Source organism: Seriola aureovittata, chromosome 17 (genome assembly GCF_021018895.1).
Source record: "Seriola aureovittata isolate HTS-2021-v1 ecotype China chromosome 17, ASM2101889v1, whole genome shotgun sequence".
Classification (NCBI taxonomy): domain Eukaryota; kingdom Metazoa; phylum Chordata; class Actinopteri; order Carangiformes; family Carangidae; genus Seriola; species Seriola aureovittata.
The window spans coordinates 14,290,602-14,313,989 of NC_079380.1; the positions used below are offsets into that span (position 1 = coordinate 14,290,602).

Below are 23,388 nucleotides of genomic sequence, written 5' to 3' on the forward strand. Positions count from 1 at the left end.
AATGTTAACCATATCAACCAGCCCTACTGTAACTGTAATCATCAGGGTGCTCTTTACTGTTAAATGTTATGTAACCATCAAATTAGACAGTATTTACTTGTTACTTCACAGCTGCAGCTGGATCCATGTTGTCCTCCCCTATCTGTCTTTTTATTAGCAGTAATGAAACACAAATTCTAGTATATGGAATAAGTGACTAAGTCATTTAGCTGTTTTCCTCTCTGCAGCGGCTGAAGTTTGAGATCGCAGAGGTAATGACTGAGATTGAGCAGCTAACCTGTGTGGGGGAGAGGTGAGTTTCTTTAGGTTTCACTGTCTCTTCATGCTGTGCTGAGATGTCATTGCATATTAGTCGGTAAAATGCTACAAAATAAAATACCCAATGCTGTTTCACAGACCTCATTGTGCCATGACTTCAATAAAATAAAATTTTCTTTGATTCATTTTCTGTCAATTGACTGACCGTTTTCCTCTTCAGACATATAATTGCTTCTGCCGTGAGCCTCACACCTGTCATTGTGTGTGTACGTTTGTGTGTGTGTGTGTGTGTTAATCCCCTTTTGTTTGAGCGGGACAGTCCCTCAACTAAACATTAGCCAAACAGTCTGTATTCAGAGGCTTTCATTCGATTGGTTGATGAGGTGGAGTGAGGCTGTGTGTGTGTGTGTGTGTGTGTGTGTCTCAGGTGCAGCTGGCAAAGGGGCTCAGGCTATTTTGAGCTTACAGGAAGCACAGGGAGCATGCACAGACACACAAAGCTGGAGATTGATAATTTTAAGAAGAGTAACATTAAAATGGGAAATATTCCTCCAATGGCTGCGAGGTTAGAATGAAGAGAGTAATACTGTGCAGTTGAGACAAAATCACATGGGATCATGTATCATGTATTTTTACTGTTTAAGTCCACTGTACACTTATTACAGTGTAATAAATAAACAAACTCCTGCCACATCCTGGACAAACCGATCATAAACTGGCCTACTGAACAAACACAGCAGCCTGGGGACAACACCACACCCTTAACTGTCATGTGATGGATGTTCCTGTGTTTTTTTGTTTTTTTTACTGCAGCAAAACCACGCAAAGAAACAAACAGATCGCCATGGGGAGGAAGAAGTTCAACATGGACCCTAAAAAGGTCAGGCCAAAACTGCTGCTGTTGAATTAAGCTTTTATGATTTGATTTGGCTTCTTGAATTAAAATTTAAAATAGTAAAAACAGACCAAAATAGGTAACTCGAGTGTAAGTTTCTACTCTTATTTTTTAAACAGGGGATCCAGTTTCTTTTGGAGAATGATCTTCTCCAGAACACCCCAGAGGACATTTCACAGTTCCTCTACAAAGGCGAGGGGCTCAACAAAACGGTCATCGGGGACTACTTAGGAGAACGGTGAGCTCTCCAGTTTTCCCTCTGTTTTCCTTCCATCTTTCTTTTTCCTCTCCCCATCTCTATGTCAGATCTGCAATGTATGTGCTCAGATGTGGGCATGAAGCCCCAGGAAATTGGTAGTCTGGATTTATGGAGCAGAATAGCGATGGGAGACAGTGCCAGTAAAATAACAGAGCAGACATGTAGTTGTTATCAAAAGAAAATCAATGGGGATAGGACTGTTAAAACAACAGGGATTTCATGCTGCCTGGCTCGGCCAAGACAGCGGCTGTCTATCAGGAAACTGGTGCTGTGACATAGCCGCAGGATTTTAGTCTCCAACTTGACCTCCAAATATGTGAATCTGCAGCTGTACCCTGAAGCCTATGTCCAGATGATTTCAGTCCAGCGTCTGTTTCCGTTTGGAAAGAGTGTCAGTAGTTAAAGGTGTGACATGTGTCCCTCCTTGCCTCCAGGGATGACTTTAACATCAAGGTCCTCCAAGCGTTTGTGGAGCTTCATGAGTTTGCAGACCTCAACCTTGTACAAGCCTTAAGGTGAGTTAACAACCAAAAACAACACTGTGTTTAAAAGAAAAAAAATAAAGTGGGTATGTTCCTGAAGGTACTGATGAGAAGATGAAACACAGACCAGAACGTCCAGTTTGAGTCTCTTGAAAGTTATCATGGCTTCAGTATTTGTCTGTCTTGACAGTTGCAAGGTAAACAGTGGAATAACACTGACCGAGGATATATCAAAGTAATCTACCAGAAATATTGGCCTGGCTTGCACATATTCTATTGGCCAATGCATTGAACTGACAGATGACACTGCATTGCTCTGTATCAAAGTTAAACTCTTCGCACCAACACTCTGAATGGACATGAGTCAGATGCTGTGTTTTTTTTTATTTGTTTTTTTTAATAAAAAAATATAATAAAGTAAAATTGGCCGACTATGCTCTAGAAAATATCTGCACAAGTATAAAAGAAACAGCCCCGCAAACATCCCAGAACTACACTTGCCTGATGAGTTCCAGCCTTTACTCATCCTTGTACTGTTTGTTCTGAGGAGTGTTTTCTTAAGAGCAAAAGGCTCTTGTTCATTTTACTGTAAACAAACTGCTCAGTGGTGTTTTTTTAATATTTATAATGTCTAAAAACTCTCTAAGTAAGGCTGTCTTCATTTAATCTATTGGTTCTTTCTCTTCTTAGACATGTTGTAGGGTTTATGATTTAATGTGAATATCCATATACTGTTATATACATTTGCATCAATATTTCACGACATGTCATTATGTTTTTCTTCTCCATTCCTGCTGTTGCAGGCAATTTCTGTGGAGCTTTAGACTTCCCGGCGAAGCCCAGAAGATTGATCGTATGATGGAGGCGTTTGCCTCCAGGTACTGCCAATGCAATCCCGGCGTCTTCCAGTCCACAGGTACTACACAAACACACACACACACACACACACACACACACACACACACACACACACACACTACACACACACTGCAGCAGATATGAGTCAGACTGAGTCAGACAATCCAGGACAGATGACATGGGCCAGCCAGACCACCTCAGCTTCAGATCAATGCCTCTGACTGTCTGTCTTCCTTCATCAGACAGTTGGACCTGTTTGGGCTGTGTAAATCTTTAGCATGTGGCCACAGCTCTGGAGAATATGAACACTGTCTGACTACATAGACATCCACTTTCAGAGAATGTGTTTAAGGTTTATTCTCAGTCTGAACTTGACTGGAACGACATTCCATTTTCCACTGGAGTTTGCAACTTGCCCACTAATCACACTGTAATCAGTATTCGTGTCTCCAGCAGTGATAATGAAATTGATCACAGGTCAATGGTGGTTAGTGCGCATTGTCTGCTGCCCCTGTGTTAACTGAGGGAGCTCTGAGGACACAGGTGACAGCTCAGGTCATGAATATTGATGTGGCGCAGTGGAGACACACCCAGACTTAGTTATTGGTCATCTCTCAGAACTGGTCCGCAAAGGGCCGTAAATTACAGCGCAGAGGATGTTGACTGGGGCAGTTAGTGTGCGGATGGATGAGGTAAAGGATGGTTCCCAGGAGTTATGATGTGGAGTGTGTGTGTGTCTGTGTGTGTTACTGACTGGAGAGACACTCTGACTTCAATGCAACATGGCCTTGGAGTGCGCCATCTATGTGTGTGTGTGTGTGTGTGTGTGTGTGTGTGTGTGTGTGTGTGTGTGTGTGTGTGTCAGAAAATAAGGCTTTTTGTTGATTAAATTCTGTTTTTTATGAGACAGAGTCCTAAATTTGGTGGTAAGAAAATCTATTGATGGATTGCTGTCAAATTAATCACAAATCATTTGTGGTGTTATATCAATACCATTGTAATAAATGAGCTGAGTACACACCACTGTACGGCCTTTGCTTGTTTTGAAATAATATCCTTTCACATTTTGGATTTCATTTGGATCTTAGAATCTTGATATTATTTTATCAAAGACTCATACAACACTAGGAGATCAATAATTTTAATCATCTCCGCACAAATCCATAAACTCCGAAGCAAGAAAAATGTTTTTACACACACACAGATGCGGGCATGTGCTGTATTTTATGTTTCTCAGTTACACTCTTTGCAATTACCTCCGCAGACACTTGCTATGTCCTATCATTTGCCATCATTATGCTGAACACCAGCCTGCACAATCCCAACGTCAGAGACAAGCCCCCCGTGGAGCGCTTCATCTCCATGAACAGAGGGATCAATGAGGGGGGAGACCTCCCAGAGGAGCTACTCAGGGTGAGAGCTTTGACTTTATTAGTTTGTTACGTTTGTCCAATGTATCTGATGAAATGTGTGTTTCATACATTGTGTTGGTAAAAAATATGTCAATGCAACTTTGACTATTAAAAGTATAAAGTACGGCTGTTTTTATGATGTAGCACACAAATGAGACTTTATAGTAGACCTACAGTAAGTTTTTCCACTATGCAAAGTGGGGAGTCATGCCTCACTAATTGAGACATTGCAGCTCAGCAGCATGAGATTTGATACTGATGCTAATGATGTTTCGTGATCTGTCAAAGAAAAAGATATAAAAACAAAGTTGATCTACCCACATGCTGTAGGCTGACATCTGTACCAAAGCGCCCATGGCTTAATGTAAATGAAACAAACAAACACTTTGTTAAAGACTCTCATAGCTCCTGAAGTTGTTGAGGTGTGAATCATTGTCTCTCACTTTCCGACACTGAAATAGAATCTGTCAATGTCGTGTTTAATGCACCGTTAATCTGAAGACTGGGTTGAATGTTTGAAGGGAGATGGTGTGTGTGTGTGCGCTCATCTGGAGTCCTGTTAATGTGAACCAGTTTCTTTTCTGTTCAACAATGTTTCCCCACTTCTCTCTGCAGAATCTATACGACAGCATCAAGAGCGAACCCTTTAAGATCCCAGAGGATGATGGGAATGACCTGACACACACGTTCTTCAACCCAGACAGAGAGGGCTGGCTGCTCAAATTAGGTTAGTGAGCATCTCTGCACATTCCCCTGCTGAGGGAATGCAAGAAATCCTGGATGACTTTATTTGGTTGCTCTCATATTTTTTCTCTCTACAACTGTGGCTTTATTCTCACAGCAGCGTGAGAATTTAAATGGCAGGATGGAGATTGAGGAACGTGTTCACTAATGCTCTCACACACATGGTTCTGTTTTATAAGTCTCAAATCACTGTGAAACTTATGTACATCCTGCTAAAGATAGGCAGGTCTAGAAAGAGGTTGAATGGACTAAAGACTTATGTCTTTAGTTTGGTGCACACGTTCTCATTATACAATCTTAAATAAGATGTTTGTTTATTTATGAGATGTACAGGCTGACCACTACTGGATTTTTATGGCTGATATCCACATGTGAGGGTTTAAAAAAAAAAAAAAAAATCAAAAAACCAACATGAACATTTTTGAAAACATCTTGTTTTTCTTAAATTCAGACTAAGACTTGTTATTGAGATACTTACTGAGCGAGACATTTTACAGTTGAAATATAAACTTCTCTGTCCTCTGGTTGACAAACTATGTAACCACATGGCAACCATGTTTCTGAATTTCCTCAAACATATGTTTGGCATTTCTGTAAAGCTCAAGTGAGTAACAGTGTATGTGTGGTTTTGTGCGTACGCATTGTTTACACATCTGGTCAAAGACTTGTGAAAACCATTAGACTGTATTGTAATGTAACTTTGGAAGGAACACACACCTTAGTAAATTCTTCTGTATGGGTTTGTGTGTGTGGGCATGTGTGTGTGTGCCAGGGATCTGTATACTTTCCCAGTGAGGTAATACAGTTATTGGTCTTGTTTCTCTCTCTATTTTGCCACATGTTTCTGTTTGTTTACATGTGTTTTTGATTTGGACCTCACTCCACCACTCCGCAGTTCACACCACATAAAAGACATTTTTTCATGCGACTCCAGCAATCCTCACATACCAAAGCATCTTATCACCTTTCATTTAAGTCCTTTTTGGAGTGCTTTTAATTATTAACTTTGCAGTTTTAGGTTGATTTATTATTGAACATAAAACTGTGTAGTATACTGGATATTGTTTGTCAAAGGTTAAAGGGCAAACTCACAGGAGGTGATTTGGTTTATTACTACATTTACACACACACACACACACACCTGGCTTTGACCTGCACATTCCTCCAACTCCGTGTAACGTCTCTGTAGTCTCATCAAACTCCGTGAGTACGCATGCAAATAGCCCCATTGTGGCTCACAGACCTAACATGATTACATTTTAGTACGGTTTCTCCCTCGAGCCATTTCCCGCACCAGTTCTCACTATAATATTTCTAATTTGACTCTCTAAAAATAAACCCTGGAGGATGTGAAGGAATAAATGCCTTTTTTAGCATATCTCTCTCTATGTCGAGCGGAAATTTGGCCACGTTAATTCAATAGCCAGAGTCTATTGAAATGTAAGGAAACTCTGAGCTTTTGTAATTATGTGTGGCCCATATAGTCTGATGTGAGGCGCCACAAAAACAGGAAGGAAATGCTGCAGTAAAAAATATTGTGACCTTAAGGGATGCTTAGTATAGAGAGGAACTAATCAGGAGTCTTAGGTCAAAGCACACACACACACACACACACATACACACACAAACACACACACACACACACACACATATTTGGGAAATTATCAGAAATTGCTTGTGCATGCTCATGTGCATGTCTTCATGTTTGGACTCTGCAATTGTGTGCTTGTGCTTGTGTATGCATTTTAAGTATGCCGTTCTCATAGCCTGTATGCACGCACCGTACACACGTCTCCCACCAGGAGAGCTTCCTCAGTGTCCCCGGTTCACATCTCTGAAGAAAGTGGTGTTTTCCTCCAACACGAGGCTCTGCAGTCACTGCCAGAGGCAGAATTCTGCTTCAAACCAACGTGTTGGACATTTGCGCTCGCTCTGTCTTTGCTTTTTTTGGATGTAGTTTGCACAAGTTAACACGTGAGGTGGTGAACTTGCTCCGGGGTTTGGAGAGTGTGTGTGTGTGTGTGTGTGTGTGTGTGTGTGTGTGTGTGTATATGTGTGTAAGTTTTTGTGCTTATGTGTGTGTTTGCATGTGTTTCTTCAGGGGTGCTTTTGGTGCCACGTTAGGTTCATATCAAGAGCTGTTTGCTCCCTTCTCCTGGGAGCCAATGAGGTTTTATCCTGTTGCCTTTTAAAAATGAATAGGCACAGTCAGTAATAATTTATCAGTTGTGTGAGTCATCATTTAACTAAGCTCAAAGTTGGGAGGGATAGTGGTGATTTTAATCACATGCTTGGTTTGCTTCAGTTTTCTTCTAACTGGCTGGTCTGCATTTTTCAGAAAGTCCAAGTAGAATTCTCTTTATCACATGTTTACATTTAAACCGCTACACCACACTGGTGGCAATGGAGTGCATTAAACCAAAACATGAGGTGCAGTAAATGATCTGATAAAATGATTTGATAAAATCGTTCAAAGTTCAGAACATTGATTCTGAAATAGTGTTACATTTTTGCTTTTGAATAAATGTAACCTTTTTTTTTTTTACTAGAAAAGCAATCCAGAAGCATCTCATATGGGTTTTTAGAGGTGACTTTTATAACTTTTTAAACGCCTAAAATTAAAATAATAAGTCTATAGATGCTAATAAGAAAATTCTCAGCCGCTAAAAAGCGCAAACCTACAACCAACCTATATCAGACGATATAACAAGAAATACAAGAACATACAATATATTGTCAATATCAGACTTACTTCACATGTAACACTCAAATCTAGATTGTCATAAACTTAAAATCGGACAAACATACTAATCAACCTTTCATTGGCATGTTCTTCATTGAGTATTAAGTATTTATGGATGAATCTAATTGTCACATGATGCTATCATGTGGTTGATGACAAGCAGCCTTTCTTACTCAGGAAATTGAATTACAGCAATGAACTGACAAACAAATGTCTAGAATTAATAATGTAAAATGCATGCATGGTCTTTTTCCACTGAGTCATTTCTCTGAAGAAAGGAGTTCTGACTTGGCAGCAAATATTCATATGGTACCACAATATAATATCATTATAATTTTCTCAAGAGTAAGAAAACAAAGTGGATGTGGGCCGGCGTCATTAATGAGTGTCACATCCCTGCTGTTTTTCCTGATGGGAGACAGCTAGTCTGTCACTGTGGCCTTTGTGTCACTTCCTTTCTCCTCTTTCTCTTCCTGTCAGGGGGCCGAGTGAAAACCTGGAAGAGAAGGTGGTTCATTCTGACAGACAACTGCCTCTACTACTTCGAGTACACAACAGTGAGTATCATGCCAAGATGATGATTTGATTGATGAAGTGCCTCTTTGCAAGTATGTGCGTTTGTGTGTCTACAGAACTGACCTGAAGTGGCTGCTTGGAGCACCTCAGACACTAAATGAAATGAAAATAGTCTCTGTTCATTTTGATGTAATTGAAAATGCAGGGTTTGGGTTTGCTACAACAAATTCTGGGATTAACAAATTTAACAACCAAATTTAAGATTGAGGATAATACAAAACAGTATCTTAACAGTAGATCTTAAAATTGTCATAGCCTGTATGGTTTTATGTCGTTTTTTATTTGCACTTTTCAGAAAATGCAAGTTAACTTAACTGACTTAAGGTGTCTTGCTTTGTAGTCTTTATTTGTACCCACATTGGCACATATAGGAGGTTATCTGTTACCTCAAGAAGACCTGGGTGATCCCCAAATATATATTCATCTTATTTGTTGAGTGTCCACGTGTGCTTGTGGTTGTCCATCTGTGCCTCTTACTCTAAGACTACGTTTATTTGTGCGTGCTTGTCAATTTTTATCAGTGCCTCTGTGTCCCTGCTAGCTGCTACATCAGCACTGTCCTCTCTCTACCCTGGTATTATCCTTGAGGACACTATCATTATGTCCCGTCCTCTGGTCTGACTGCTCCGCACACACATTATCTGCTCTGTTAACAGGGGAGGGAGGGGGGGACCAAGGTTGATTTCCATGCTAGCAAAACATGTCACAGTGGATTTTATCCTCATTTCCCTCTTTCTTCCCTTCTCATTTTCATCTTGTGTAATCCTTTAACACACTGCACTTCCCCCTTTTTCTTTTTCCTCCCTCTTTCCTCTTCTTGCCTATTTCTTTGCTTTTCCTACTTTATTGTATATTCTTTCTTGTTTTCGTTGTATTAAGTTGGTTGTTTTTCGTCTTCTCATGTTTCTCGTTCTCATCCCTCTCTCCTTTAGGACAAGGAGCCTCGTGGGATCATCCCACTGGAGAATCTCAGCATCAGGGAGGTGGAGGAGCCCAGGAAACCTGTGAGTGTTGCTTCATTTTTAGATCACATGTCAAGTTTCTTTTTCCCCTCGGTTACAGTGTTTATTACATGTTGACTAATTAGGTTGTCTAATTATCTGACAGCTGCACATCACTGATGCCCCGTCCTTTGTTCCTTCTCTAGAACTGTTTTGAGCTCTACAACCCCAATCATAAGGGCCAGGTGATCAAAGCCTGCAAGACGGAGGCAGATGGGCGTGTTGTCGAGGGGAACCATGTGGTGTACAGGATATCAGCTCCCACGCCAGAGGAGAAGGAAGAGTGGATTAAATCCATCAAGTAAGACTCCTTTCAATCATAATGGCACATAACTCCCCCCGATTCTTTATTCTAAACTAAGCTAACTGACTGCTGGCTTTAGCTTCACATTTACGATACAGACATGAGAGTGGTATCAATCTTTTCGTCTAAATCTCAGCAAGTAAGCAAATAAACATGTTCTAAAATGAAGAACTATTCCTTTAGCATTATAGTCAAAGGGCAAGCACCTAAACATGGAACATGAAAATTGTGCAAAAAAGTATGTAATTGATTTTGAATAGGTCAGTTGATCTCTGCCAAGGCTCAAACAGACTAACAGCTGGTTTGAATGAATGTCCAGAATGTACTCTTTAAGATCATATCAAACCTAGTAATCTCATCAAGATGGCTGCAGTGTGAATGAGTGCAACATGGGCCTGTCTGCACTTTCACCAGTAGCTCGACAAAATATACTGATTCATGGCACAACGACTGGATATTGATCGGAACAACAATGGCATTGGATCAACAGAACCACATCTCCCTACAAGCTTTATGGGATGGCATACAACAGATCAAGACTGATATGCTCACTCATCTGGATTCAAAGGTGGACCCGATCCAAACAAAACTGAGCAGCATCCAGATGTCCCTTGATACTCTCGGAGAACACGTCTCTTCACTAGAACAACGAATCGGGGCAAATGAGGACAGTTTACAAGATCTCCAGGTTCAGACCAAGGAACTGACTATAGATAATACATACCTGATGGACCACATCCAGGATCTGGAGAGCCGAAGCAGAGCCTCCAGTTTTTGCTTTGTTAAGATTCCCTATTCGCTGATGGCTGCCACATCCTTGGCTTCATATATGTAACTCTTTAATTTAATAGGTTATCTCACTGGAATATTTTAAAGTTATCTGCCAAAAACTAATTTGTTTATTTCTGGTGTCGCAAACCGTAGTATTGCTGTCTGACTCATTTGATCTACAAAGAGGTGTACCACAGGGTTCAACGCTGGGTCCACAATTTATTTTAATGATCTGCCATCAACATGTTCCAATTCCTCTGTCCAACTATATGCAGATGACACTGTCATAAATACTTCTAAACTTCACTTATTTCAAATGCAAACTGCTCTTCAATCTGATTTCAATACCATACAAAACTGGCTCCTTTGTAATAAACTATTAGACTACTGGAAAGAGCCTTAAAACAAAATCTAATAGTTTAATAATCACATGTAATGATAGTACTAGTCTGCACAGAGTTGATCAAATGAAGTACTTTGGTTTAACACTGAACTCACGTTTAAACATCACATCGATCATATAAAATGCAAAGTTAATTTTGGAACCAGTGCTCTGTTTCAGTCCAGAAACAGTTTTACGCTTAGTGTAAAGAAGAAACTTGCATCATAACTTGTATGGCCATTTTTTGACTATGCTGATGTTTTTTATCAAAACGCATCTAAAACGGACGTCCAACCACTCAATACAGCATACAATAATCTATGTAGATTTGTCCTTGGTTGTTCCTGTATTACTCATCACACTTTAATGTATAACTCCCATAAATGGCCTCCACACAATATAAGAAGACACATTCATTGGCTTCAACTAATATTTAAATGTGTTAATTTCAGTTATCCTTACTGTTTACAGCAGTTTCTGGTACCATGTTTATGTGTATATCATCTGAGGTATTCAACACAGTTCTTCTTCTAATTGTTCATGTGTCAGATGATTTTATTTTATTTTATTTCACTTAATTTCATGTCTGCATAATATATTTAAAAAACAGCAAATGTTATATATATGCATTAAATTAGTTTTGCATATTTTCATGGTCCACATGAGAGTGGTATCAATGTTCTCATCTAACTCTTGGCAAGAAAGTGAATAATCGTATTTCCCAAACTGTCCAACTATCATCTTGAAGGTTCTTAAAGACTAAATGAGAATATGGACCAGAATTAGATGTCCACTTACTTGTGGTGGGTGTTTGACTTCATGAGAAAGCTGGTACTCAACAGTGATTTCATATTGATATATTAACCACAGACATTGTAGATTTTGTGATTTTGAGTCTTGTCCAGCCTGTGGACTAGAAGATCAAGGCTGAAGAAGAGCGCCAGAAAATATACTGGTATGGGTTTTAAACATACCTAAATCAATATTGAGGGTGCCACTATAATATTTAATTGACAGTAAAACAGACAATCAAATTTTGTTTTTCTGACAGATGCCATACATAGATCTCACAGTAATAATAACCTTGCTGTTGGTGACCTAAATGCTGGATGCTCTGTATTCGGCAGAAGCTGGTGCAATGTCAAATACAGTTGGCTCAGCAGAACAGTACACTTGTATACTGTAATCTAATGCAGTGCCCCCCCCCCAAAAAAAAACAAAAAAAAAACAAAAAAACAGTATTCACTTGGGAAATGATGTGGGATTAGTCATTGCTTATAGCACCCAGGGGGTGAGCCAGTAAACCCAGCAAACCTATCCAGGAGAGGCAACTCTAAACTGGGCTGATGCATTCACAGCCACATGGCTAACAAGCCGCAGCTTGCGCTTCACCAGAAGGGTCCAAGAGGACTGGGGGTCTGGGGAGATAAAAGGCTTTTTATGGAAATGATGATTTCCGCTCTCTTCTAAAGGAGGTGATCATAGAAGAACCGCTCTATCTGCTTATCTTGAGTCAGAAACACACAGACCTAGATAATGCTTGACCAATTGGGTCAACTTAAAATGTAAAATGTGCTGTTGTCTCTGAATTAATGAATTCATGCAATACTTAAGGAGAAGAGTACATATTTTTATATTTTCAGTTCCATTGAATGTATTAGGTTTTTACATATTTTTAAGGACACAAATGGAGGGAATGTTATATCATGTTAGTCATGGCAGCCTTGCCAGGATTCGATCACTCCACACTGGAGTTTTTGTTTCATGAAATTGGGTTGTTGAAAATGACAATAAGTGGAATGAAAGAGGGGGATAGTCATCGTATACAGACTCATTCTTCAGCGTGTGCCGTTGTAAAGGGAATCAGAGATATCCGCAGTGGGGGGTTGAGCCTCTTCTTGCTTTGTGCTGGTGCTAACAGGATTTAGCAGCCGTGAAACTGGGCTCCTCAGTAGAGCCCAAATGGCTTCCTGAGTCACTCGCTCTCATTGTACGCTGCCTTTCCAACGCTCTAAGAGAAACTGGAGCAGGAGAATACGCAAGAGTCGATAATCTTGAGCACCATTGTTCACCCTCCGTCAGACCTATAAACCTGCAGAATAGCGTGAGGGAGACTGTGTGATTGTATGTTTTACTACATATTTGGCAGAGTTTTGGAGGAGGGAATCGGCAAGAGGTTCCAGCAAACCAGAGTACCAACAAAAAACTTGGGGGTGGGGGGGTCCTCTTCAGAAACCATGGAAACCAAACTAGGTCATTGCACAAACTTTTTTTCTTTTTTTTGATCTAGTTAAGGCAGGGGTTCGTATAAATGTGCCTACATTTCCATATCAAAGATGCTGGAGACCCTCCTCTCATGTGGCATTATTATTTATTTAATTGCTGTCCTTTGATTGGCTTCTTCTCCAGGGCCAGCATTAGCAGAGACCCCTTCTACGACATGCTGGCCACCAGGAAGAGACGCATCGCTAATAAGAAGTGAAGAGGGACAATCTTCTCAACCCCACCCCACCCCATCCTTTTCTCCTTCAGTTCATGAACACATAAACTACATACTACAAAGCTGGTTCAACACAGACGTGACTGTCACCCTCAGAAAAGACTTCAACCCCGAAGACAAACCTCAGTCTCTCTCCTGGACTGTCCACAAAGTCTGTGCACTTGTTGGAGAGACATCACACACTACTGAGGGGGACAGCAGAGCTCCAGGAAACTCAGATATGTGGACTTGATTCTGGCATGGAGCAGCACATGAACAACCAACCAATCAGTTTGTTTCTCCTCCATCTCATGCACACCCCCTACCTCCCCCTCTCATAGTCATAACATGTTTCTAGGTCTCCCTAAAGCACAACTGCCATGTTTCAGGTGCACATGCATTTGCATGTGGGTTATTATAGACCATTATGTGTGTGTGTGTGTGTGTTTGTGTGTGTGTGTGTGTGTGTGTGTGTGTGTGTGTGTGTGTGTGTGTGTGTGTGTGTGTGTGTGTGTGTGTGTGTGTGCGTGCGGGTGCGTGTGTGTGTGTGTGTGCGTGTGCGTGTGTGTGTGTGTGTGTGTAAATGCAGCATATGCAGCAGTGTGCATGCTGTCAGTGCACACAGCTTCTGCAGTGTGCATGCATTAAGTGATAGAAGTGTTCCCTCCACTGTGCTTTATGAAAAAGTCATAGTAATTCAAAATCAGCGTTCAGATGTGTGGTCAGCCAAATGGGGCACGACTGTTGAAATGTAAGGGTGAATAGAAATATTTCGGGAAGGAGGAAGAGATAGACGGACAGAGAGAAGTGTTTGGGAGGTGGTGGATGAACAAGCGCTGTATAACCTCACCTGAACCATGTTATCATCTCACTCTGGTGCTGAATTCTTCTCTCCAGGTGCCATGGCTGAAGCCCTGCTCAGAGTAACCTCAGAAAACAGCGCTGGCTTACATTTAGGTTCCTAACAAAGCATTACAGTCTTGAGTCAGCTGGACTGATTTCATTTATTTGTGTGGAGCAGAGAATTTTGAAATGTGCATACTTTTTTATTTTAGTTGATTAGTAAAGGTGCTTTTGCCAAGGCTTGAGATGAAACTTACTTTTTGGACTTTGAAGTTGTAATCCTTAAGATTTCGGCCCCAGTTGATTTGGCTGCACACTTGCTTAACATCTACTTTGTCAGAAACACAACAGAGGAGCAACTGGTTTATATGATTACAGTGCAGCCAACTAAACTCACATTTTAACAAACAAGTCTGATCTGATTTCATGCTGTTTGTGGCTTGAGTACTATTCCACACAGCAGGAGTAATTGGAGTTGGTTACCTTATTATTATTGAGAAGTCTCCTGCAGCTCTACATCTAACAGCTCACTGTGGCTGATCCATTTTGCTCTAACACCAACGCAAAAATGAAAAACGATATGCTGACAAAAAAAAAATTAAAAAAAGCTAAAAAAGATGTTATCTTGTTTTGTAGATGCATTTATGGTAACCGATCACTGTCAGCAATAATCTCTGTGACAAATATGTGTCCTTTGGCTGCTTCACGATAAAAGCTTTGTGTTTTGCCAGTTGAATGCTTTTAATGTAAAGCAGCAGCAGTAGGAAATGTTGGATTTATATTGGCAGCAACTTAATAGAGCTATGAAATTAAAAATGGAAAAGGTACAGTCACGTCGCATTTTCACTCAACAGTATTTCTAGTGGATAATAAATAAATATTGATCAGAGCAATCACAAACCATAAATGGTGTATGAGAGCAACATTACCGAATTGTAGTCTGATGATAATGTATCGAAAGAAACGTGCATGTTGAAGAAACACGCTGAAATAATTAACTTCTCCAATGCAGCAGTGTTTTCTAGTGGTCAATTGAGCACAACCACGTGTTGAAAGCTGAACAAAGATGAACTCTGACCTGCAAATTTATCTGTTGCATGGGCCTCAATAGAAGTGAATGGAAAATGGAGCAAATATTCGTAGGACGGTGGTACAATGTGACCATACCTTAATAATGGATGACAAAAATCTATTGTTTCCTGCGAATCCCTTGTGCTTTTGAGGGCAGTTCAAATCCAGTGGGGGGATGGTGAACTCCGCCACTACGAATTAAGCAATATTTAGAGAGATAATACAGAATGTAAATACTTTGAATGATTACTGCAGCTGAAATTCAAACCATAAATAATAGCAACCATAATTAGTATCAAAAATGGGGTTTGATTTCATGAAAATCTTAAGGATTATAACTTTAGAATCATTTTCATTATAGAGAGTCTTCTCAGTCTAATGGGTAAGTTTTATTTATAGCTGTGCAATGGCCCTATAGGGTACCAGTCCGATTAAGCTTTTCTTTTTTTTCTTTTCTTGTCTATGGCCTATGTCAGTGAAGGTCGATGTATTGTTGTGATCCTGTTTGCATTTGGTTTGTAATCCTAAAGATACTTGCTTGCTTTTGTGTTACTCTTTAAAAAACTATATAATAACCACCTATCATTTTGTATTTATTTTCATTTGTGAAATGGTTTAGTACTACCTGTAAATGTTAAACAATGTATGCTTAAGTTATGTATGTATATATAATGTATAGGTTTCTGGTCTCTTTGTTGTAGTATGCACACTCTGTGTAACATTGCTTGAGCCGTCAGGCAGAAATTTGCATCAGCTGAAGTTTGGGGTCTTCTTTACAAAAGCCTTAAACATAATCATAAGTAAATATATAATAACAATATATAATATTGATCAATAACTGTGATGATGCTGTTAAAAAGCCATGACTGATGAGTGAGAAATATGGTTGTATTTATGACGATGATGATAACGATTACAGTGAAAATGATGTTTGAATTTAATAATGATGATTCTAGTGAAGTAATATCAGTGATGATGGTGATGATGATGATAATGATGATTATAATATTGATGATGATGTCAAAAACTATAAACACCAGTAGTTTTCTATGTGATTGTAAAATAAAATGAAAGCCTTGTGGTCAGGGCAGAATATTATCTTCTACCGCCCTGTGTGGGCTTATAGTTACATTAACTTTTATATTCTCTGTAAAAGCTATTGGTCACGTTGTACATTACGTGTATCTACATAAAGTATACATAAAGCTTACAGCAGATGTATCGTGTATTCATTATTGATGCTGGTCTCTACATATTTGCATAAGTAATTAGCTATCATAAATGAATTACACAGACTCTGTCACAGGCTTTTTTGAATATGTATGATATCATCCTTCATCACACAGACACCTAGTGTATAATTCTACCTAGTTGAATACATGGTAAAAATAACAGCAAGTGAAGTAGAACAGAAAAGGTAAAGGAAAACATCTTGGGTCCCTGAGAGAAATCTAACTGGGAGAGAAGATGTGGAGCAGAATGACTGAGGAGAGAGCTCCCTCTACTGGTGTTATATGCAAACGTAATAGTGTCAATAATAATGATTTTGACATAAAATGGTAAGTGGCAAGTGTACATAACGTACAATAAAGTACATTTGTAAAGTACAGGCTTTGTAAAGTACAAAGCCTCAAAGCAAAGCAAGGTAACAGCAAAGACGAGCGTCTCTAGAGAACTACTGTAGAACTATAGAAGAAAGACTGTGTCTGACATCATTCATCTACCTCACAGCTCTTACTGTTGTAATACATCATAAATGTAGTTAATGCATTTGAGGATGTAGGCTACACAATGAGCATGTTGACAGCCACGTTTGAGATCAATACAGTTTATTATAAAAGCAGTGTAATCCATCCCATTTACCAACAAGACTAACTCAGCGCATCATTGAATCAATTGAATATATTTAAATATACATATACATTTGAAGTCTGTGTGAAATTTACAAGAAAAGTATAAACTACAGATTTGAGGATCGTGATTTTTTTTTGTGTCACAAACTGTGAATTAAACAGAGAAAAACTGTGAACTGTGACTTTTGAAGGTGAAATGTCACTTCAAAAAAAGACCAAATACTGCCTCCCAGTGGGTAAATGTAGCATTGCCTGGAAAAAAAATCTACAGTTTTGATGGCAGACTTCAAAGAGACTTTGAAGAGAGGCTGTTTCCTCCTATCTTCAGGTGATAGTTGACAAGGTGGCAGCATGACTGAATCTTATGACCACAGCTGAATGTGACATTGTAAATAAACATTCTCCGTGGATTGTCCTTTTATTGCGTCACATTTGACAAGTCTTTGCTCTGTGGTGTTTCACTGTGCGAGAACAGGGACAGGTTTGGCTAATTGAAAGGTTTTGTTTTTGGGTAGATGTTTGTAGACATGAACCAATATGAAACTGCAGGGCAGATGATGATAACTGTTTATTATCTGTTTCTTGTGACGGATTCAATAACCGTTAATACAGTATCTTGCTTGAGATGATTACTGTATGGCTCATTGTGATGACAAAATTGCTTAGTATTACACATGGAAAACAAAGTGACTATTGGGTCATGTCCAGAAAAGTGAACTCAGTTTATGAGACATCTGTTCTTGGCAGTGCTGTATATTTCCATATTTGCAACTCTGCACACTAGTCTGGCCATGAAAGTACCAAAAGTGCATTCAGCACACCCCCTCATTCACTGGACAGGATGCATTTCACTATGATCTGCACAACATCACTCACAAAACTCACAAAAATAGAACCAAAGAGGCAAAATCCCAGTTCAGACTTGGGTTTCAAGTGGCGTCTCTATTCCGTAGTCATGCTCCACATTATGGGACAAAATGATTGGCTAAAATTCCATTAATGGAACAACAACAGTTTAATTTTCTTGCTTATTGGCAAACTGAAACATTGCACATCCTTATATTATTCCAGTGTGACATAATCCATCAAAACTGCCATGATTAAGTTTTTGATCAAAAAAGGTCCCAAAGCATGAGGGACATTTATTTATTGCAAAATGAGGAAGCAAAGACATTCACAAAAAAAAAAAAAAAAACTATGAGGCGCTGGAGGGTAAAATGCACAGATACCATTAAACCAAAATGTCCTCTGCATACCTTCTGGAAAAACTTTGAGACCTTCTCAGAGAGAAAAACACCACAACCATGTATTGATTTTTTTCTAAAACCTTAGACTGTTCCTCTGACTATAAAAGATATAGGCTCTACTACAACAACAAACTCCCAATAAGCATCTTTGACCCTATTGAAAAACACAACCAGCTCAGAGGGACATATTTCCAAGTCCTCCCCCGCAGATATTTTCCTCCCTGAAAAACAAACTTATAATCTACATCTAAGTTGTATCCTTTTTTGAAAGAAAACTGTTCTCACCTGGCGTTTTGACCCTATAGTGATCTTCCATGACCCTTTAGTAACCGTAAGGTGGCCTCTGGTGTGATGGCTGTCCCCTCAACAGGGTGAAGACGACACCTGATCATAGTCGGGGCATTTGAGGAGAGCAGGGTAGCTGGCACTCATTTGCAGTGAAGCTTCACTGGAGATGTCTGAGGGACTTCGTCCGCGTGACCAAGCCTCTGGGTGGAGGAACTGGCCTGAGTGGTCGGAGCAGTTGCTGAGACGAGGGCGGTAGAAACTGGGGTGGCGAGGCTGGTAGATTTCCTCTGCTGTGTAGCGCTTCATGAACAAGTAGACAGACATGACGCCTGCACTCTGCAGTGAAGAAGAGACTTAAATCAAGCCAAAATATCAAATATATGAAAGGATAAGTTCATAAATGCTTTGACGCAAAGAAAATAATCTTTGGATTTTACTGTGTTCAGTCAGTTACTTTGGTTGTACAACATCACAGTAAATGCATCTTACAATCCAATTTCACAAATCACTTCTCGTTTAAACAGGTCTCTAAATGTTTTTTGTGAGAATATTCACTGGAAGTTATAGTATGTGATTATTTCTCTATCTTTATGCTGGTAAGAACATTCAATGATTTGTTGCAGTTCCTCTCTGCGGCCACATGTAGGCAGTGAATACTAATGACTCTAAATATAGTCAAGTCAACTCTATCAAGTGTCAAAGGAGACACAATAACAATCTTACGCTTCTGGAAAAACAAAAAAAGAAATAAGAAATTGCTGTTTCGAAATATTCTGCCGACTTCTAGCTAAATCCTGACGAAAATTTAAATCAAGATGGACAAGACATTCAAAAAGGGAAGCTGTATCCTAAACTACTACTACACACTAAAAAGCAGGTTTTGAGTTATGTATGTTCACACATAAAGTGATGAAGGAAAGGTAGTAGACTCAAATCTGTTATTATACAGACTAAAAACCCTTTGATTTTTGAGTGCAGTGTTGTTTCACAAAGGAAATAGAGCAGCTGTTCACAGCTGGAGAAAATATAAACCTAGTTGAGGATGAAAGCTTTCTGGCTCTCTTAAGTTAAAGATTGATTAACGTGTAGTGCCAAGCTTTTTGTGCCTTTTCCTGTCAGCCCGAAACAGTCAAGTATGTTGTTCTCTTGCATACTAAGTGCAAAGCACTATACTACAAAGATTAGCATATAAAATAATACTGTATAAACTTAGTATCAAGTTGAGACTCAGCAATAGTGTTTATTGCATGACTGTTGGTGGACCTCATTGTACATGCCAATCTAAACCAAACTGGAAAAAAAAAACTAATCAACTAATTGATTAATCATCTAATTGTTGCAGCTCTGCTGACTATTAAAGTTTATAGTAAATTTTAGTTATGACAGATGTTGAGTGAAATATTTTGTGCTGATAGCACAGCTGTACTGAACAGCTGTCATTTGTGTTAATGGTTTGTTGCTCACCTCAGTGAGCAGGAAGGAGATGGCAGCGAAGGCGAAGGACCAGCCGTATTTGTAGGTAAAATAGGCCTCGCTGCTTTTAGTCCTGTTCAGCATTTCATCATTTATACTGGAAATATAGAGCACCAGGCCCACCACCAGCGCTAAACCTGAGACACAGAGAGTAGAGTAGAAAAGGTCTGGGTTTTAAAAGACAGAAGATGAAAATACAAAACGTGTCAAGACATAAGAACAGGAGGATGATCGGTGTACCTGAGAGGATAAAGAAGATTCCAGAGACAAAGGCCAGGATGGTGCGGTGTGGCCGAACATGCCCGATGTTGCTAAGGACAAAACCGATGAACATGAAGAAAAGGCTGACCAGAGGGAATGGAGTGGCTGAGCGGATCATCTCTGAAGAGGAAGAGACAGTGGAGAATGAAAGCTTTTGTTTTTTGGGTTTTTTTTCTTTCCTCATTTTCTATGATTTAAATCCTTATGTTGAAGTGAGGTTTTAACATAGGGCCTAGACAGGTTTCTTACCTCACCTGCAAATACGATTAATAAAAAAAACTTTATACTATGTATTTGTAATGTTTTATGTGTGTAAATCAAAGCAAAGCAAAGCTGCTTTTGACCCCCAACATAGCCAGAGAAGCAATGTGATATTTCTGGTCATAAATCAACATAATGAAATTACTATGTATAATTCACAAAAAGGCAAAAAGAGAGAGTGCATATGCTCATAGACAGATGAGCTTTGTAGTATTTAATTTGATCTCACAGAGAAATTAAGTGATGTTTTTTAGATCTAGCCTCATTAAAATGAAGCTGTTTCACTTTGTCATGTTTGATAGAAAAGTATTTACAGTAACTCTAGCTAAAACACATCTGTTGGTCAAACAGTGACTCTTGAAATAAAAATGAAATGCAGACACTTGATCATCATCTGTGGATTGATCCCTCTGTAAGGCTTTGACATTGAGGTGAATTGTTTGTGAAGAGGCAGTAAGTATTCTGAAGAGGAGCAGGGCAGAGACATGAGAGCCCAGATGACTCAGACTCTCTGTCTGGGTACACTCAGATTTCTGAACAAAACCTTATTGGAAAACGACAGTATTATGGATAAAATGCCTCAGCTGTTCATGTGAATAACCTCAAGGGGAATCTTGAGTTATCAAGCCTGAGGTTGGTGTTGGAGGTTTCTGCTGTTGTTACTCACTGAGCACGTTGACTGTGGACTCTGACGTCAACTGGACGTTCATGGGCATGATGTACTCGATGGTAAAGCACCGACCAGACTCATCACCTGAAGAGGGAATCAGAGATGTAGAGACAAATAGACAAAGAGACAAGGTGAAAAAGATATTACATGAAGAAAGAGTCGTGCAGCTTCGCTTTTCATCTCTGTCCTGAGAGTAACATACTCCCGTCCATATTATCTGAGGAATACTGAACATTAATTCACTCCTAAAAACACACACATATCCCTATGAAATAAATTAATAATTTTAAATTAATAAAAATAAATTTAACAGCTAAGTAAAACAGGTTGTGGACTCAAACACCCAACTCATAGACAAAACTGTTAGAAAACAGCAAAAGATTTCTGGCCAAAACAGGCAGACATGAAGTCCAAAAAGGCAGACAATGGGTTATTACAGGGCAGATGGGAAGAAAAGATCGGCCACTACAGCTGAGATGCGACAATAGATGAACCAACAGGTTACAATGGCTAAAGGTCAGGTATATATACTGAGGAGCTGATGACGGAATTGGGAGAGAAGTACAGGAGATATTAGTGACTTGCAGACTGAAGGTAAAAAAGGCGGGAAAAAGAGACTGATACCACTTGCATGCAATGCAGAGTATGTAGCTGGAGGCAAATAAGCATATTGCACAAAATATTTGATGGAATTAGGATTTGAATTAATTAAATGACAATTGTTGCAACAACACCAAAAAGTAAAATCTACTTTAGTAAATTTGCTGTGTCCATGAAGTTAGTATCCAAATTATTGACAATTAACGGCTTAGAGCTTGGTAATTTCAGCATAGATCTGTTCATTTTCAACCTGAGTGGAGATCTGATCAACTACAAGGTCCCCCCCCATCCTGGATTTCCTTCATGATGCCTATTCCCCTTATATTTAGTCATCAATTTTTTTTCAACAGTAAGTGTGAGTCACATCACATCCTGCAAATACAGCTACACAGCTGTAATTATCACTTCAGCATCACACACACACACACTGTCACATACAGAACACCAGCTGGCGTCATCCACCAGCTAACTCTGTGGCACGACGATCGTGACATCTGTCTCTGAAGACTTGTAGGTGCAAGATTGTTTGTGTGTGTGTGTGTGTGTGTGTGTGTGTGCATGCGCGCGCGTGTGTGTGTGTTTGTGTGTGTGCGTGTTTGTGTTTGTGTGTGTAAGTGTGTGTAGAATTATATTGCAGGACTGATTGTACTGCATCAGGGAAGGAATACAGACACATTTTCTTTCTTTCTGTTGCTCTTTCTCTCACTTCACCCATTGTATGCTATACTTACAATCTCTCTCTCACACACACACACACACACACACACACACACACACACACACACACACACACACACTGATGAAGTAATTGTGAACGCCATTCTGTGTGAATGTCAAATCTGGCTGATACAGTGATGATATGTCAGTGTGACAGCATCAGCTCCCTGCTGCTGCCAGATTTAGATTCTGCACAGTATAAATTAATTTCTTTGAATAGGACTATTCCACTTTAAAATTTAATGCCACTGTCTGTGCCACAATCCTGATTTACACACGATTACTTTATTAGCTATCAAATTGCAGGAGCACAGAGAAATCAATCCCAAATCTTGGAACATTTTGGAACCCTCAATCTTGCCACTAACCGGCCAGGAAGCAGACTCTCCAGAGGCCCGAGTGCAGTGAGGCCTTGATGTCAGTGCTCTGGTTTAGAGGCATAATGACGCCTTCCTCCAGGTACAGCCAGTAGTCGGTGCTGACTGCCACTCCCAGGAGCCCCAGGCCACTGATTGCAAAGACACTGCTCAGCAACGTCAGGGCCTTCCTGCTGCACGCGCTCATGGCGACAGCGGGGGGAGCTTCCAGCAATCAAAAATAAAAAAGTCCCAGGAAAAGTCTGGAGGAGAAAATGGAAAGAGGTAGAATTACTGGTAAAACTTAAGAGGAGGTTGGACATGGAGACCAAAAGTGTTGTTACTTAAATAAATACATACTTAAGACATTATAAAATAATATTGCTGGTCATTTACTGCAGTAGTTTTTTATTTAAAAGTGTCCCTTTTTCAAAGTTGGTTTTAATTTTTCATAAATAAAAACCTCAAATTTGTTATAATGTCATCAATGTCTTTACGGTTTCTTCTAATCATGACAATCAGGTCAGAGTCAGATATGTGATTGGATGTTGTTTTGTTCTGAATGAACAGAAGACCAGTCACGT

At 39.6% G+C, this 23,388-nt stretch overlaps 2 protein-coding genes across 4 annotated transcripts in view; one reads left to right on the top strand and one right to left on the bottom strand.

Annotated features, from left to right (window-relative positions):
- LOC130185141 (cytohesin-3) overlaps nucleotides 1-16,288 on the top strand; it is a 40,398-nt gene extending 24,110 nt beyond the window's left edge. For both annotated transcript variants that reach the window (XM_056401439.1, XM_056401438.1), the window contains exons 3-13: nucleotides 228-292; nucleotides 1,072-1,138; nucleotides 1,273-1,391; nucleotides 1,847-1,927; nucleotides 2,698-2,810; nucleotides 4,017-4,165; nucleotides 4,780-4,891; nucleotides 8,132-8,208; nucleotides 9,160-9,231; nucleotides 9,375-9,529; nucleotides 13,095-16,288. In XM_056401439.1, coding sequence (XP_056257414.1) covers nucleotides 228-292; nucleotides 1,072-1,138; nucleotides 1,273-1,391; nucleotides 1,847-1,927; nucleotides 2,698-2,810; nucleotides 4,017-4,165; nucleotides 4,780-4,891; nucleotides 8,132-8,208; nucleotides 9,160-9,231; nucleotides 9,375-9,529; nucleotides 13,095-13,167 — 1,083 coding nt within the window. In that variant the 3' untranslated portion in view covers nucleotides 13,168-16,288. The remainder of the gene's footprint in view (nucleotides 1-227; nucleotides 293-1,071; nucleotides 1,139-1,272; nucleotides 1,392-1,846; nucleotides 1,928-2,697; nucleotides 2,811-4,016; nucleotides 4,166-4,779; nucleotides 4,892-8,131; nucleotides 8,209-9,159; nucleotides 9,232-9,374; nucleotides 9,530-13,094) is intronic.
- A 602-nt stretch (nucleotides 16,289-16,890) lies between these two features.
- cacng5b (calcium channel, voltage-dependent, gamma subunit 5b) overlaps nucleotides 16,891-23,388 on the bottom strand; it is a 9,741-nt gene continuing 3,243 nt past the window's right edge. For both annotated transcript variants that reach the window (XM_056401441.1, XM_056401442.1), the window contains exons 2-6: nucleotides 22,817-23,067; nucleotides 21,129-21,215; nucleotides 20,180-20,320; nucleotides 19,931-20,076; nucleotides 16,891-18,802 (exon numbers count right to left, since the gene is read on the bottom strand). In XM_056401441.1, coding sequence (XP_056257416.1) covers nucleotides 18,542-18,802; nucleotides 19,931-20,076; nucleotides 20,180-20,320; nucleotides 21,129-21,215; nucleotides 22,817-23,012 — 831 coding nt within the window. In that variant the 5' untranslated portion in view covers nucleotides 23,013-23,067 and the 3' untranslated portion in view covers nucleotides 16,891-18,541. The remainder of the gene's footprint in view (nucleotides 18,803-19,930; nucleotides 20,077-20,179; nucleotides 20,321-21,128; nucleotides 21,216-22,816; nucleotides 23,068-23,388) is intronic.